This window comes from Perissodus microlepis, chromosome 19, assembly GCF_051167445.1.
Source record: "Perissodus microlepis isolate ML-2025 ecotype Zambia chromosome 19, ASM5116744v1, whole genome shotgun sequence".
NCBI classification, from domain to species: Eukaryota; Metazoa; Chordata; class Actinopteri; order Cichliformes; family Cichlidae; genus Perissodus; species Perissodus microlepis.
The window spans coordinates 21,323,834-21,341,901 of record NC_140479.1 but is presented as its reverse complement, the minus strand read 5'-3'; the positions used below and the strand labels follow the sequence as shown (position 1 = coordinate 21,341,901).

The 18,068-nt window shown below is 43.3% G+C and overlaps 1 protein-coding gene across 1 annotated transcript in view; it reads right to left on the bottom strand.

The window, feature by feature from the left end:
• The window catches only part of spred1 (sprouty related EVH1 domain containing 1), a 33,929-nt gene continuing 15,861 nt past the window's right edge, over nt 1–18,068 (bottom strand). Inside the window, exons 2-6 of the mRNA XM_084914372.1 lie at nt 17,790–18,054; nt 12,856–13,024; nt 9,076–9,122; nt 2,817–2,972; nt 1–2,676 (exon numbers count right to left, since the gene is read on the bottom strand). Coding sequence (XP_084770498.1) covers nt 1,990–2,676; nt 2,817–2,972; nt 9,076–9,122; nt 12,856–13,024; nt 17,790–18,054 — 1,324 coding nt within the window. The 3' untranslated portion in view covers nt 1–1,989. The remainder of the gene's footprint in view (nt 2,677–2,816; nt 2,973–9,075; nt 9,123–12,855; nt 13,025–17,789; nt 18,055–18,068) is intronic.

Below are 18,068 nucleotides of genomic sequence, written 5' to 3'. Positions count from 1 at the left end.
AAAGGGATTAATGCAATTTAGAGATATCGGTTAGCTGGTTCCACCTGCTTTCAGTCTTCATATTAACAGAACGAGCGTCACTCTTCTCAATCTAACTTGGCAAGAAAGCCGATGAGTGCATTTCATTACTTTGTTTACTCTGAAGCCAGGGCTTCCAAAAGCAGGATGGTGGTCAGTACTGTTATGAGTCAAAGCCTGAATCACGTAGTCACCGGTGACGTTACGTAACATAAAACCACCTCTGCGTATGCAGACCTATGCACACACACACACACACACACACACACACACACACATATATACATACAGAACATCTCAGGGTTTAATAGCTGAGATGCTCAGCGTTCCCAAAACAATACATTCATTCCTTCACTCGTTCATTCATTCATTCATTCATGGAAGGAGTGGACTAACTTTCAAGGAACAATGTAATACAACATTTGCACAACATTTGAAGGGGAAAAACAGAAAGATTCAGAGGTCAAACAAGGGAATTTAAGAGGGTGCTGCAACCAAAGCTTGGAGAGCAGTGCTTTAAAAAGAGGGTTGTTTTTTTGGCTTTTTGTCTCTTTTATTTTTAACCCACTACAAAAAAAAAAAAAACAAAAAACAAAAACACAACAACAACAAAAAAACCAGGATGTTAACTTAATTTTTGAACAGACTAATTCCAAAATCTGGAGTTTTATCAGTCAAAGAATAGTCTAATTTAAGTGCCATGTCATTTTAACCAAGGAGCACTGTAACCCCTTACCTCACCAAAACAAAACTTGCTGGTTGAGCAACATTTTAACACTTGATTAAGAACTAATTGTAAAAATGAGCAGGAAAATAAGAAAAAAAAATAACAACAAACAAAAAAACCACCAATTTCACTACAGCAGTAAATAACTGGACTATAACTGAGATTCACTGAAGTAAATGAAACTGTTGTGTGTTGGTTTCTATTTATATGGTTCAAGAGGTTCTAAAATGCAATTTTCTTATGAGGAAATAAAAATATATGGGGGGGAGGGGGTGTTTAATGTAGTGAAGTTGTTACCATATTTTTCCCTTCTAATCGTAGAATCGATCCCTTTATTTTGGAATGCAATCAAACGATCTAAATCACCTCAGGAAGGCGAGTTAGTCATTTTAACGTCTTTTAAATGAACTGTGCAAGCTGTGCCAAGGTGGACCTTCAAAATCAATCTGTTACTCTGCTTAAAAAAAGTGATGGAAAGGAAAGAAGGAAATCAAATGGCCAGACATCCACCACAGCAACTACTCTCAAGCATTAAAATTACAATAGAACACGGTGGTTAATATACCACAAGAATTTCAGAGGATTACCTTTACTCGGGGGGGAATATCATTTTATAGTGCACTTTTCTCTGTCTAATAATTACATTGTCAGCGAATGCTTAAGCCATGAAGGAAAGGCCACTGTTACCTAACTGCAAATTCACAAACAAGCAAAAACATATCCCTTTTAGCATACCCAAACAGCAAGTACGTTTTTTCCTCAGCGCAGAATAGTTTTGATTTCTTTTTCTTTTTTTTGTCGTGAAGTCGTCGCTCTCTGTACAAATTTTCCTTCATGAAGTTACACATAACTTGTACTAGAAGTCTGATATTTGTGGCCTGGCTTATGAGTGTGAATGTGAGAGAGGTGTGTGTGTTTGTATGTGCAGATGTGTGTAGTAACATCTCCAAGTCTATTAATCGTGACTTCTCCTCCTCCTCTTCTTCTCCTCAGCTTAAGCTCCTGAGCTTAGCTTGATGCTCAGAGCCCCCCTACCCCCCACAAAGCATATGGTTTTGTCCTCCGCTGCTGCTTGTCGGCGACAAACACAAACTGAAATCTCCAAAAGCCCTCAAAGTGGGGATCAACAACATATCACCCCGTCTGAGAGGGGAATGAAAAAAGGATGCCAGCTTATAATTTTCCGCTTTTATCCACTTCCTTTGTTTTCTAGCTTTGATGGCGTCCCAGTGTCCGGTGTCGGGTCACCCCGCGGCCTTGTGCTTGCCCCCACAGCAGCGGCAGGCCTCGCCACAGTGGTGGCACGCGCGCAGAGGCAGGTAGCAGCACATGCAGGGTGCGATAAACGAGAGCGCCACCAAGGCCAGCCAGCGCAGACAGAACTGCTCGTCAGAAGTGTCACATGAACAGGGGTCTGAGAAGTCACCCTCTGAGTCAGACATGCAGTGATACAGCATGCTCTCGGCGCATAGCATACAGCTGACTTTGTAGATGCACTGTTTAATTGGGTCGGGGGCATCCTGGCACTGCCCCCGCCAGTTGTCTTCATGGTTGAACATCTCCCGACAGTAGATGCACCGTGAACGCTCGCCGTCCTCTCGCCGCCGTCTGCTCTTTTTGGACTTCATGAGGGGCGACGGCTGAGTCTTGATGGCCGTGTCCTTGCCCAGCCCAAGCCCTATACTTGTTCCTATACCCATTCCGGGGCCTGAGTGGGAGTCTCCACCGGGGCCATCGGGGAAGAGGTACTCGCACTTCTTACTGTCCAATTTGTGAAATGCAGTGGGGAAATCCAGGTCCTCACGGTCAGGTTCAGGTTTCCACATGACAGGGTGACGGTAGTCCTCGTAGCCACGGATGAGCACGTCTTTGCGTGGGTTGATGCGGACGATCTCTTCTTCATCCATGCGAAAACTGACACGGCGAGTCGACTTAAAGAGGAAAATCAAAAGAGGAATAAGTCAGATTGCTAGAAAGACTAGAAATCAACACTTTGTGGAAAATACTACATAAAAAGTACCTTAATTTAAAGAATTATATATTGATATAAGCCAGTAAGGCAAAGGCAGACCTGTGGAGGCAGGTAGCGCCTGTTGCTGGAGGGGAACTCGTCAAAGGGCTGGGCGCGAACGTAGCAGCCCCTGAATGGCTCGGTGGAGACGACATTGTTCAGAGGAGAGAAGGGCTCTTTCATCGGGGTACAGATGGAAGGAGGCTCATCACACACCTACAGGCATACAGAATCAGGTAAGTATGCAAAACAGGATGAAACTTAAAACATGTTCAAATTTCTTCCTTAGTAACACATCACAAAGAAAATCTAGTGAATTAACACTCTGATGATGCAATAACAACTTTTGTAATTATTTTTAGTCACTTTGCTTACCAAAAAATCTGCAAATTATCAATTTTTTTTGTTAATCCCCCCTGAAAAAAGCCATTCTCACTTTTCACGATACTGCTTCACTGTTAAAAGCTCTAATGGTCAATCAGTTCAGTTTTCATGATTACAACAGCTTTGACTCAGTGTGTGTAGGCTGTCGTTTGTGTGTGTGTGTGTGTTCCACTTTAACCACCAGGGGGCATCCTGCACCCACGCTTGTCCAAATGACTGAGCTGTGTAGATGACTCAAGGCCCTTCTGTTAAGAACTCAGAGTTCCCATCAGCCTTGCATGTGTTCCCACAAACATTTTAGCTGATGCAAAAATCTACAAACACTGGCCTAAAAAGGCTCTTGACAATGCCGAAAAAAAGAGAAATGTTGGAAACCATGCGCTGCAACGTGAAAGCGAACAATTAATTCCTTCCAACAATTACAAGAAGAAAGCTCACTGTTGACATCAATCGGCCTATAAATAACATCTTGTGAATGACACAGAGGACATCAAATGCAGGAAAATATTTTTACACATCTACAGAAATTATATTTAAAAAAGGAGCCTCCAACAGCAATAGCCTCATACTTTAAGTACTCATGGCAACAAAAATCAAAAGCAGCAGTGATTTTCATGATTCATGCATGCAGAGGTGATGAGAGTTGGGGGAGGATAGTTATTATGTTAAGAGCCTTGTGATATTTTGTGGAGCTTGATTTCAGTGCAACTATGTTCACAACTTCCAGCTTATTCAAACGTTCACGCGAGATACGGGAAAATAAGCAGAACTGTGCACCGGTCGCCCTCAAAACGTGGCTAAACTTCACATTCACGGACGTGCCTGCCTATTTCTAAACGCTCCTGTGATGTCTCAAAGTGACCCCGCTAAACTGAAGGTTCTTTCTCTCTGCGTGTCGCAACCGAAAATACACAAACACAGATGGATGCATGCCGAGGCGTCTTCGAGTTCGATCGGACCGTATTCGAGCCTCGTATGCACTGGCTAGCTGACCCTCTTTCCCCCCCCACACACATCTCGACCTCATCAAAGCAGGGTTAGTCCTCCTCTCTTCTCCTTCTCCCACCTTCTCTCCCTCTCTCTTTTCTGTGTGTGGAGGTGGTGCTGGCTGTAGTTAGTCAGTGCCGTGTGTAAAGTAGCCCACGCCAGTGCTTTAACGCACAGCGGAAATCTGGTTTGCTCCCAGCTGCTGCTACAGTAATTACTGTCCTGTGGTTGCTAAGAGATGCTTCCTTTGACTCCCACCCCCCCTCCCTCTCTTCTCCACTAGCCCCCTACCCTACCCAACCCACCCCACAGACTGCTAACACATGGTCTGTGCACGTGTGTGTGACTTTGTTCCTTCATTGCCTCCAAACATACCAAGTGGTGCAACACACATCGACAGCGTCTGCAGGGGAATGTGAGGAACAGGAGACATTGGAGGCAGAGGGAAGAGAAAGAACAGAGCAGGAAAAAATGAGATTGTGTTGTATTTGTGTGTGCGCGTCTGAGAGAGCTAGAGCGAGGGAGGGGGGGGAGAGGGAGCGAGAGGCCAAAGAGTCTGCCGAGGGAATGTCATAAACCAGCTCCAGCTGGAGAAATGCAGCAGAGAACTTAAAAAGCCAGATGACAGCTGTATGTGTATGTGAGAGAAAGAGAGAAAGGAGCGAGGGGCGGCGGGGCAAATGGGAAACAGACTTGGGCTTCCTTTTAAAGTGCTTGCCCAAGCCCCCACTATTCAAAGGCATGCGTGGGGGCCAATCTGGAGCTGATCTGACCCTAGAGATGTGGCTGTTTGAGGGAGGAGACGAGAAGGGGGAGGAATGCAGAGAGGGCGTTGTAGGTGGTGCGGAGCCACGGGCAACCTGGCTCCACACCAACATCAGGGATCCATGCACTTCCGCCCTCAAAGGCACAGGGGTTGAGGACAAGGAAGGCTGGCCCACATACTAAAAGCTTACGACACACACTTCAACAAAGCAAAGGAACGTTTTGTGTGCGTGCCTGGATATTAGAATGCAAACATGAATACATGCTTTACTTCTCTATGAGCTTGTTTCTCACAGGCTAGAAAGAAGCCTGATAGGTGCTCATCTCTGGGTCCTGCCAGCTTAAAATAAAAAATGTAAAAATTAAAAAAAAAAAAAAAGCCCACTCCTGATGTGTCCTAAAGGAGTGGTTGGCTGTTTTGGGAAGTGAGTCTTTATTTGTAAGAGTGAGGTGAGATGTATGTAACCAACTTCTGGCCTGCTGAGTTACATCAATCTACAAATACATGTTTGTAGATTTTTGTCAAATTCACAGCAAAAGAGAATAAAAGGCATATTTCATAAAATGTCAAATGGCTACTTTTAAACTACTCTTCTTCACAGCTTTGAGATGTCTCATAGAAAACGACATCATCGGTCAGAGTGAGGCTGTGAAACTCACTGGCCAACAAAACCCATGTGTACAAAACAGATAAGAGAAAACTTCCTGCCAGTTCTAAATTAGATGTGGATGTTTTCCTGTGGTATTCGAGAAAAGAAAAAAAACAAAAGAACAAAAAACCCTCACATACATATTTTACTTAGTACTAGCGGAAGGACTGTAGCGGTACAGCATAATTCCTGGCAGTGGGTCATCACAGCAGAGTAGGGTGTTGTGCAACCACTTTTCTCTATGGGTGAAATATGTTGCATGTTCAGTGTGTGTGTGTGTGTGTGTATGTGTGTGTGTTTTTTGAGTGAGAGGAAGAATGTGGTAAGCTTGTGAAGGGCATACATGTGGGTGCTCAGCCTCAGTGGGCAGGATGTGGGTGGAGAAGACCATCTTCAGCGCACGAACACTGACAATGCACGCGTGTGTGCGTGCACATACACGACGCACACAAATCTTTGTAACAATGCAAGGCTAGGATGAATTCCAGCAAATTTTGATACCCGTCGATTTTTAGAGCCATTTAATCAAGGAACAAAAACAAGGCTTCATGGTGACCTCTGGTATCTGTTTTTGGCACAAGGTCACAGCAAATCCATAGAGAGCTGCTACTGCTTCTAAAAAGACCTACCACTAATAAAAACTACACGTGTGGTCAACCAGGGGTGGGACAACATTTTGAAATCTTGATGCATCATCACACCGCTTCCTGTTGTGATACAATTATTAACATTCTGTTGCCAAATATTAGCAGAAAGCGCACACGCTCCAAATACAGCAACTAATCTGACTTACTAGAGTGATTATTTCATGACTCCGTGTGAAGTGAATGAAATTACTATCCATTTCCCACCTCTATTGGTCATAACAATTTCTTTCTTTCTTTTATGCTTTTTTTGCATTTTGCCTTTTACACACCCACACATGGCAGATGGAGGGAGCCACAGAAAGGTTGGGAGGGGGTGACATGCAGCAAAGCTTCTGTACTTTTTTTTTTTTTTTGAAAGTCATCATTTATCTGCACAGACACTGACGTGACTTCGTGATGGAGCTTGGAGCCACACAGCTCGGCTAACACTTTGCTGTGTGGTGGTATTTGCTGCTTCTCTGGCCGCAGCCACTGGTTCACTTCTCTGTCTGTAGCCCAGGTCTCTGACCGCAACATTCGGATGCCAAATCACCATGGTGACACCCTCGGTGGCTTGCTGAACACCCCCCTTCTACCCCTCTCTGGCTGCACCCCTTACCCCTCCTCCTGCCCACCCCCCACCCCCCCGCTGCCTAGCAACAGCGGTGCCATTGGATTTCCTGTATGTTCAGGCTGATTCCTTAAAGAGGAACTTTGCCACAAGAACTGGAACACCACTTTCTCCTCCATCACTGCTCTTGTAGTCTGCATCATGCAGATGGGCAAGTACAGAGCAGATCAGAGGTAAGTATAAGCCTCTGGGAGGTTCATAGCTAAAAATTTAATTCACATGAGGTCCAGCATGAAGTCAAAAAGAGACCACAAACGTGGTTCTGTCTATTCCATATACAGTGTGCAGAGTGGAGGAAATGATCAGAGGTGAATCAACACACCTCAGTGTTGCACAACAGTTAATCATTATTATGTGTAGGGTTTCTTTACAGCACTGGTGCATTGGATTGCTTAACAGTGTCAGAGGCTTCTATACTGTCACTAAATGTGTCCTACAAGAGCTGCCCTTCCTACTAATGTGCCTTTATCAACTTTGCAATCAGAAGCAGAACAGGTGGGTGGCTGGCTTTCCTGTAAAAGGCCAGATATCTAAAACAAATTACCAAGGGTGTGTTGCCTTGAACTATACACCTGCTGCCTTTTTCTGCTAAAGAGAACGTGACATTCTTAAACACACATGGTGACAGTCAACCGCTGTGCAAAGGCACTGAGTGTTGTTGTTGGTACAATACATGGTGCATGCAGTTATTGTATACAGGTTTAGTTGGTCCCAAATTTAGTTAGCTAAAGTCATAGAGTCCTATCTTCACACAAAGGAAGAATAAAGAGTCTTACGAGATGCGACCCTGATGTCAGCATCATGGAGAGATTAGCTTAAACAGGCTAAACGCGAGTTCACAACTATCTACTGAGCACCTTAAAGTACCTTGTTTTTTCAGCTAAGACAACATCAACATCCTTAAGCCTTATTTGACTAGTAAAGATGAATGCTCCAGGTGATAATATATCATCTTCAATCTTGACAACACTGACAGCTGCAGAGTTAGAGTACACCACATTTGCTGGCCAACACCCAGCTTCACCTCAGGGTCTGGCTGACACTGGTTAAACATCTGTAAATCTCTAAGAACAACTGTGAGACAACAAAGGCAGGTGTCAGCACCTGGCTGGGACAGATCAGACCCCAACCAAACATGTGGATCATGTCATTTCAGAGTCGGTGACAAAGCAGAGAGAACTTCACTTTTTTCAGTCATAGCAACTAGGGCTGCCACAAACAATTATTCTGATAGTCGACTAGTCACCGATTATTTTTGCGATTAGTCGACTAATCAGATCATGCATCCATTGGACGTAAAACGTACAGCTTATTGCACCAGCAGCATCTGCTCTTATATAACTATCATTAACTTACAGCTTTAAGTGTTTAAGGTATGTGCTAACTAAAAATAAAGACAAGATGATAGTTTATAAAATTTTAATGAAGTTTGCAGATTGTTTCGGTGGAGTTTAATAAACTCAGCCGTCTGCTCCTTGCTATCTAAAATATAACAGGACGCCGGAGTATACTCTCGAGCATCTCACACTTCTGATAATCAGTTGTTTGCTTGATGTTTATTCAGCTGTGTAAAAACTATAACTTTAATCTCAGCCAAACCGATTTACTCAGGAACAAATAAAATACTGAAAAAAGCCAAACAATAACATTTTTAAGTTATCTAAGTGACTTATATATCATGTTTAACCTGAGTAGCGAAAGACGGCGGTGGGTTTGAAAACGATTTGCCGGGAGTCCGGTGTTCTCACCGGCTCTAGTTAGCCTTGCCCCCGGCTAGCTAACGAGCTAGTGGGTAACAGACGTCTCCGAAAACGTCGGAGCGCTTTTGAAAATATGTGGTGTCTTGATAAACTGAGCAGATATTTGAGGTTTACACAGCTACATTCTCGTCTGAAAATATGTTAAACATTTATTTTGTGACCCAGAAAGAATAATAAGAGTAATATTAAAACTAACTAGCTGCCGCCATTGTTGGAAACTGAGCAGGGCCGCGCTATGAATTCTGGGACACAGTTTCTTCTTCTTCGGGGTTTAACGGCAGCTGGCACCCTTGTACATGTAGTGCTGCCATCTTCTGTTTCAGTCCGTTATTACACTCTTAAATCCTACTACTTATTCCTGCGTCTTTTGGGATCTTACAAAGCTTCAAACGACGCGTCAACTATTAAATCAGTCGTCGACGATTTTGATAGTCGACGTAATCGTGACTAGTCGACTAATCGTGGTAGCTCTAATAGCAACACAGGTTTTCTTTACTAAACCTTAATGTCACTCACCGGTAGTCCATCCTCTGGATTATCGCCCTCCCCAAACGGTCGACAACCTGAAAGAGAGAAAGGTACGAGAACTCAACAACAGCTCAAACAGGCAAAGTATGCAACACAAAACTCTCATAGCTAAATTTGATTGACAAAAGCAAGGGAAGACTAGAGGGTAAAAATTCAAAGAACCCAGGCGACAACCTGCATCAGTCTGAATCTTTCAGCAACTTCCTTCTACCAACAAAATATTTCTATTTGTTTGTTTGTTTCTCAAACTGTTCCCCTAAGCATGGTTTAAAGTTACCACGCTGACTCTTGTCGGGCCGGAATAGTTCAAGTCTTCTGCCTGTGGCCTAATGGGGAAATGAAAGCTGCTTTGTGTTAGTGGGGTTCACAGAAGTTAATAAAATAAGCATGCAGAGAATAATGTAACCGTGACCTCGTCTAAAAACCCACGTACCATTTTCGCACCCCAAACACCTCAGTTACCGAGGTGAAGGAAAGAGCTAACGTTTTTCATCACTGCACACATTGACTTCTCCTGTAGATTGTGTAATCTTAAGAAAGACACTTACACTACTTATATTTTCATAGTGTTTTGCTGAACACTAATCTCACAAACATCACTTTTTAAAAGATAACATTTTAGTGGTGCTTATGTCAACAATGTGAAATAACTTGTTTAATGTATGCAGTCTGAAGATTTTTTTTAAAGCTAGGTGAAGGTGTAATTGAATAAAGTCTGCCAATTTCCCTGCACGTACTGACACTGTATAGTCCAGTGAAGTCTTGAGGTTTGTCAGATCACAACAAGCAGAATGCAACACCACCGTTTTGTGACATAAGATAAAAACTTTGCTTGGAATAAACCTAAATTTTTAGTATGTGTAATATATGGCTGTTAATGTAACCAAATCCAAGAAAAAAAAAACCAAAAACCAAAAATAAAGCATTACACAACTAAAAGATGCCACCAGTTAACCACTCATTCGTGCAGGTGTGTGTTGCTTTACAGACAGCAGACATTTACTCTTTCAGAACAATAATTGAAGTAAATCTGAGTTAATATGTGCATAACGTTACATAAAGAACTGTTAAATCACATTTAAAGTTAATAATTTGATAATATTCACCAGGTAATATCATCAGAAGTATAAAATCTAAAAGCTGAGTTCAGAACGATGAGTTATAGCTATGCACTTCCAAGCATATGGTCAGAATTAACATAAAATGCAGCCATTTACTAAAAAAAATATCAGTGCACAGGTACAGCCAATCAAATTATTGTGGTTTCAGTCAGCTTAAATTAACACATAAAAACAACTGATGAACGCACCAGCTTATAAATTAAAAATAAATAAATAAAAAGAAGAATCAATGTTTAAGGACATTTCTAGATGAGAAAACAGTTTGGCAATGCTGTAGAAAGCAAGGACAAAACTATCTGAATGTGGGGAGGGGGGGTGGTGAATATATTTGTACCCAAGGGCATCAAGAGGTTCTTTTTAAACTTTGGTTCACTTATTTAGGATTACTGAGGCTTTATTTAAAGCACTGAGGCATCAATCTTCCTGTCTGCATTCAGAGAGAGAATGCAGAAAAACACAGTAATGTGATCTCTGTCACAGAGAGGACAGAAGAATTCACTGAGCTTGTGTTAGACACAGTCTGTCCATCAGTCTGTCTGTCTGTCGCTGAGTCACATGGAGAAAGGTGTGTGTGTGTGTGTGTATGCATTTCTCCACTACTGAGAGAAAGGCCTCCTGCAGCCCAACTCTGGCAGCGCTGGGCCACAAAGCTGCCTGAGCCATGTGCCTGACGTTGCCATGGCAACAGAGGACTGCAAGACTGATACACACGTGTGTGTGCGCACAGATACGCGTGCGCAGACACACACACACACACACACACACACACACAGGCAAAAACATATATTCCCTTCCTGCCTCTTCTCTCCCCCACACACATTCACGCAGCAGTCCAGCAGCAGAACGATGCAACTGGAATACAGAAGAACTGAGGAGAGGCATTACACAACACTGGCAGAATACAGAAGATGCCAGGAGAGAGAGGAGAACGGAGGGAGGAGAGGACAGCAGGGGCGGGAGGGGGAGAGAGAGAGAAATGCAAGGGAATGAAACCCCACCATCACCTGCTGTAGCTGACATTCACAGGAAGAAGCCGAAGCATTTATTAGCACACCAAAACTATACAGTCTCTGAATGAGAATCTTCACAATCACCCGGGCCCTGCTACATGAGATATCCATGCCTCTTTGCCATCTGATTATGTGAACAGCACTGAAACGGCCTCAAATCATGAATATCAGATATGTTACTGATATTTTGTTGTCAAACTGTGACAAAAGACCATAACAGCTTCCCAGCTCACAGTAACACCTTCAAATGCCAACACCCCATTCAAAACAAAACCCCTCAGGTTTCCACACATCATTTTAGCGTACCAAAATAGAAGACATTATTTAAGAAACTGTGAGCGAATTTTGGTTTGTTTAAAAGAGACACTAATCATCCTAGAAGATGACCCTGTGGTAATGAAGTACGCTATTATTGCCTGTTCGTTATCTTCATGTGAAATTTACAGGAAAAGCAGCTTGCAAAGCAAGTTCTACATGACTACCTTTTACCTAGATGGTGTGGACTTGTGCCCAGGAAGTTCAAATCTCAGATAAACGGCTGTGGGCAAGAAGCAACTGATGCTCAGTGGCGATAAACCTTTACAAATGTTCCGCTGTACCTCCTCTATGCTCCCCATGATTCCTGGGTCTAGAGAGTAAAGGCTATTACAGCTCCTCAGCCAGCCAGCCAGCCGGTCGACCAGCATCTTGTATAACACAGGGCTGGATAGCAGATTGCTGAGTTGGCAATTCTCCTACTAATTGGATGACTTTGCAACCTCTGGCACTGTGCTGAAAAATAATGCTTATTAGGACCTAAACCTGCCCACTCAGTTCCACGCATAAAGTAAATACCTATCTTAGCTTTAAAATATATAAATGCCACATTCAGTCCAAATACAAAATTTTGTTAGACTAGTCTAGCCAGTCCTCAAGCTATCTTGCCAAGACAGAGAAAGACAAAAGCCCAGTCTGGTCAAGTTTCTTCTGAGTGAAGCTCAGCCCATATCTCAGGTTGCGATCCATTCTATGAGTTTCTCGTCTTTCCCACCAACCCTCTCCTGTCCTCTATCACCCACTGTCTGAGCAAAGCATTGCATTGCCAGTCTCTACGGATGTGGCAAGCTTATCTGGGCAGCTGGGCTTGATAAGATAACACAGGAGGGTTCAAGCTTGGGTGAGAGAGCAGGTAGCATTGGCGGAGGAGTCATCAAAGGTAATCAACGGCACACATCTCTTCTAGAACAGATGCTAGGTCAGCCTTTACAAGCCAAGATAAACAAGCAGGAATACAGGCTGTGAATGCACACCAGTAGAATGCACACCACATTCATGTGCATACATCCATCTACATCCAACTTTTACATGTACTGAATGGTTGCCAAGACACACAGTGCAAATTCTAAACAAATGTGATGTTTTGTCGATCGAGTAAGAGTTTGAAAGGTGGTGAGGGTAGTAGAGGGAAAAAAATCTGTGGGCTGCCTTGATTTCTTGATATGGAAACAATAGCCAATGCTGGCTGATGGACTGTTAAGTTAAGGTGCATTCTGCTGGCTTTCTATTGGCTTTGTTATCTGGTTTGACCTGTTCTAAACTAGCAAAAAGAAAACAAACACACACACACACACGCATGCAGACAAAAAGGCAAAACACACCCTGGGTAATGTCCTCAATGGCCCTCCGTATTCCCCGGTCAAAAGCACGAGCATCAGCAGGGCTCTGAAAGGTCAGTCCAAACTTCTTGTCGTTGATCCTCCAGTGGTGGAAGATGGGGTTGACCTTGTTGTATACTAGGTCTTTCTGCAGCACACACTCCAGTACCACCTGAAAAGAAACAAACAGAAGAGTTTGAAAGTGAACCAAGGCATGCTGGTGCTCTTTGAGATGTTTTAATATAGCTGGATACAGAATTTGACCTGTGTGGTTTAATCCAACCCCATAAGCTGTTGTAATGTGTCAAATTCAATTATTCCAACACAACAGGAATATAACAAAAAGACATAGAAGATTTCTGCCATTTGAACTACACATATGGGCAGTTCCAGAGCTTCTAAAATCAAAAATAGAAAAAAAAGAAAATCCCCCCCAAATCCAATACTCAACATACTTCTTAGATAATTTGTAAAACACATTCTAAATAGTGAGGTTTTCATTACAAATAAAGTTAAACTTGAAGAGCAGTGGTGGCCTGAGAGTTGGAGTGTGTGGAGGTGTTTTGGAGCCAGGGAGCCCAAGTGTATGGCAGAGAGAGGCTGCGTTTCCAAAGCCTATTATTAATCAGGGCTACTGGGCCGCCTCCCGGCCTTCCTCTAGGCAGATTAAATGAAATGAGAGACGGCCATTACAGTCTTTGAGGTTTTTACTGACGCGCACGAGAGGTGGCTTAATGGGGTGTGAATGTGTGACTGTGCGCACCGCGATCTGCGTGAGAGCATGCGTGAGAGCATGCGTGAGCGCAGGAGCTGGTGCGATGAAAAGCTCAATGACCCAAGTGCTACGCTGTGCATCTTTGCGGTCCAAATGTCTTGTCGGAGGATAACGGTCACAAACAAAGTACTCGATTGCTGAAAGCAGATGGCACCGTTCCCCGTGGATCTAGACAACAGTCAACATGCACACTTCAAGAGGCTAATACGTGGCAGCTGTACAAGAGGTTGATGATATGTGTGTATGTGTGTCAGAGGGGGAGTGCTCAGGTCTGAATTTCATTCTGTCTGTGTGAGTCGCTTTGCAAGTGTGCTGCACATAATTCAAGCGTCTGTCTCCATATCATTGTTTCATACATGTCTCTAACAAGAAAAGGAGGCAGCGAGGGTTAAGCCTGCGTGACTACCCTAGAGCTACTGGATGAGTGCACAGAAGAAGGGAAGGATGGATGTGAGAGGCTGCTGGGGTGGCAAGGACAGGGGAAGGGAGGAGGGGTCCGCTGTGCCTCTGGGGGTGATTGTAGAGGCGAGACTGAATGGAGCCGGAGCAGGTAAGGTGAGCGCACAGCAAGGCCGACTGAGGAGGAAGTATCGCAGTTGCATGGAAGGTTGATACTTAACACCGCATTCCATATTGTGCTTAGAGAAAAGAGAGGAGGAGGAGCCTTGCTGACAGAAAAAGAGACAGAAAGGGAGCAGAGGCAAGTGATGTTAATGGAGGAGAGTGTCAGAGAGAGAGAGAGAGACAGAGAGACAGAGACAGAGAGCAGTCAAGACAGTGTGTAAGAGAAGAAAAGAGGAACAGATGGAGACTATGCTCACATGAATGCAAGAAATCAGGCTTCTTTCAGAATGATGATTCCAACCTTGCTATCATTTTAAGACAAAAATTGTAAAGAATAATGCAATTTAAGTTAAACAGGGTGCATTGATTCATAGTGAAATAACCCAGCACACCCTCACACCCTCCAAGACTTAAAGCTATAAATGTTACTGGTAAGTCAAAACAAACAAACAGGGTTAACAATTATTAAACCCCCCCCCCAAAAAAAAAAAAAAAAAAAAAAAAAGTCAAATAGGGCCTTGCCTCCAAGGCAATGCCATTTAGAGTAAGCCTGGAATGCACGGCTGTACCAATCTGCAGGGAGTTGCAAACTATGAATGACAGGAAGCAAGGTGGAGTGAAAGAGCTTAACTGGAGATTTGTCATAATCCGAGAGCCAGCATGGTAAGTAATCATCAACCAATTAGAGCTGTAGTTTTAAGAGAGTCACCGAATAGCAGCGAGAACGAGAAAGAGAGACGGAGGGGAGGTGGGGGGGCCAAGGAGGAGAGTGATTGGTAGCTATATGGAGAGCCAGCTGAGTCATCACCAGTACACTCTGTGCCGCATCACTGCGCTTATAGACAGATCCCCTCCACCTCTCCTCTTCCGTCTCCCATCTATCTGGCCCCACCTCCATTTCCTGCTCTTTGACTACATTCGTCTTCCCGAATTCCTCTAAATCCCACCCCCCACATCTCCAGTCACCTCAGGATAAAAAAACTTGTCTTTTTGATTTCAAAATAGCTGCATTTATGATTCATTTTCCTCACAGGTTTCTATCAGGAATCGGTGATGTCACTGCCTTTTTTCCCTTGTGTTTATTTCTGGTTGGATTAAAACACCCAAATTGTATCCTTGAAAAATAAAAAAAATGTCTAAATAAAAATACATCTAAAACCTTGCAGACCACTGTCCTATTTTGTATGTTAGACATAACCCAAACCAAGGAGCCTTAGTGATATTCATCACTAAGTCTAAACATCACTCATACAACATAATTACACAGTTCATATTCTTATGTCTTTTTTTGGAGGGGGGGGCACTGTTTTCTTCTTGGACGCTGCTTCTGATGCCCTCACACTGCCGGTGGCAAAGTGGTTGATGCCAACACCCTGGCACTGGGTGGTATCCTGACAGACCTACATATGTCTGGGTGTTTGTTGTGGTGGCTGGGGATTCTGGTGTTGATAGGGGTGTTTTACCACATCCCAGAACAGTTGTCGGGGTCTCTGAACCATGTCTATACCCTGTCTGAGCAATGCCGTTCCCATCACACCCTTTTTCTGTGCCACACACATCCTGGGTTACCAACGCACAAAACACAAGGACTGTAAATACGAAACATACATAAAATGTGGTCAGTGAAAGAAAAAAGAAAAGAAAAAAAGGTCATTTAGGCACGGTGCTGTAAGAAGGCTCTAATAACCATCTGCCAGAAAGCACCAGATTCTGTGCATCATGGTGGCCGCCTTTTGTCATCTGGCATTTGACAGACAAACAAATAGATTTACACTCCCGATTACCACAGACCAAGGATTATCCCAGTGCATCTACTGGGTCTGTTTTACATCTACAGCACAGAATGAGTCTCAGGAGCTTTACAGCAACTACTCCATAAGCCAAACAGATTAAAGCCACAACACAGCACTTGATATTAGGGCCTCATTGTTACTTTCATTACGAAGAAGCCGACAATACCAACTAAAAATAAAATAAAATAAATAAATAATAACAACAAAGGTCGATCAAATGGACCAATACGGCAAGGCCATGATGATCCACTTGGTAACGTAAATCCGTTGGGTATCTTTGTTGGCCTTCAGACAACAATTCTGACGGCTAAAGAACCAAACGGGTCAGGCAAAAAAAAAAAAGAAAAAAAAAAAAGAAGAAGAATCTGACAATACATGTAGAATGCAGGTCTAGCGATTTCCTGTGAACATCTTAGGCAATGCCTGCTGACACAGCTTCATATATTCATTGTTAAACGAATCCTGTGGCTAAGGTAGGGTGCCACTGTTGCTGGTCAACTTTCTTAGCTTCAATCTGGGACTTTAAGAGAATACTTTTTAGACACAAATAATTGTACTACCCTATTAATCCAACTCTGTATATTATAACATTACAAACAGGCAGAACTAATAATGTTTGCCTGCGCCAACATTAATGTTATAGTTTTATTATTAGCTCTAGCTGCTAGCCACAACTTTAATGATAACTTAACCGATGTGGCTATCCGATAAATGTACCTTATTTCCACAGCGTGTGCTTTCTGATGCAACCCTCCCATTTATCCGAGCCTGGGAGCGGCACTGAGAGTATACTAGTTTATGCCCAGTGAGGCAGGGTGTGTGGCTATCGGATAATAGCTAATAGTTAAGCAACTAACAGTAACGTGTGCACCAGCCAGGTTAACATTTATGATAACTGTTCAGTACTTCATGATGTTGAAACTGGAGCTTTACTGACCTCTCAATAGTGTTGGATGAATGTTCATGTGTTCAGTAACTAGTGAGGGGAGGTGTTATGTGAAGTTGTGTCAGTTGCATGAGACAGAAACGGCACTGTTGGTATCAATACTGTTGAAATGAGTAGCTAATTCCACTGTATCAATTAAGATCTGATTTTTTGTTTGACAACCCTATTAGAAAACTAGCATTTCTGGCTACAAAGGAAAATATAAAAGTAATTGTTAGGAGAAGCTTGAATGTAAATGGATTTTATTTTAACATTGGGGGAGGGGGGCAAGTAGTTGAGTACTGATGGAAATCCAGAGTGAATGTGCATTTCCATCTCTCACATTCTATTCTCTTTAATAATTTCCTGTTCTTCCTGATGATTCATCACAGAAACACGCAGTGTGCTCCTATTTTCAGATACCTGTGCCATGGTGGAAAGCCTAACAACCACTTCCTGTGTGAGTACATGTATGAATGACAAAGCAGTGGAGGGCAAGGCCGTGATGATCCACTTGTTAAAGTAAATCCGTTGGGTATCTTTGTTGGCCTTCAGACAACAATTTTGATGGCTAAAGAACCAAACAGGACAGGTGCTAAAAATAAATAAATAAATAATAATTTCCTGTTCTTCCTGATGATTCATCACAGAAACACGCAATTTGCTCCCATTTTCAGATACCTGTGCCATGGAGGAAAACCTAATAAGCACTTCCTGTGTGAGTACATGTATGAATGACAAAGCATTGGAGGGGAGTCCAGAACAGCAGGGTTTGCAGTGATCTCATTCAGATGAAGAAAAAAAAAAGAAAAACAACTTTGGATGTCTGGCCATGTAGCATAAAACGCTAATCGCATTTATGAACTTGAGGTTCTCTTACCAATTTGTCTTTGAGCCTTTCGCCTTTGATGTGGAACTCCACAGCGGTGGGACTAGGGCTTGGACTGGGACTAGGACTAGGGCTACAGGGGCTAAGGTTGCTGCTGCTTCCTCCACTGCCTCCACTGTGGGTGCTGTTGGTGTCCTCCGCCCGGGTGACCTTATAGACGGTGACACAGCTAAGTCCTCCACCGCCCAGGGGAAGCCACCCACCACTGGAGTCATCCCGAGTCATGACCACTGCTCTCACACGCGCATAACTGTCACTGTGGAGAAAAAA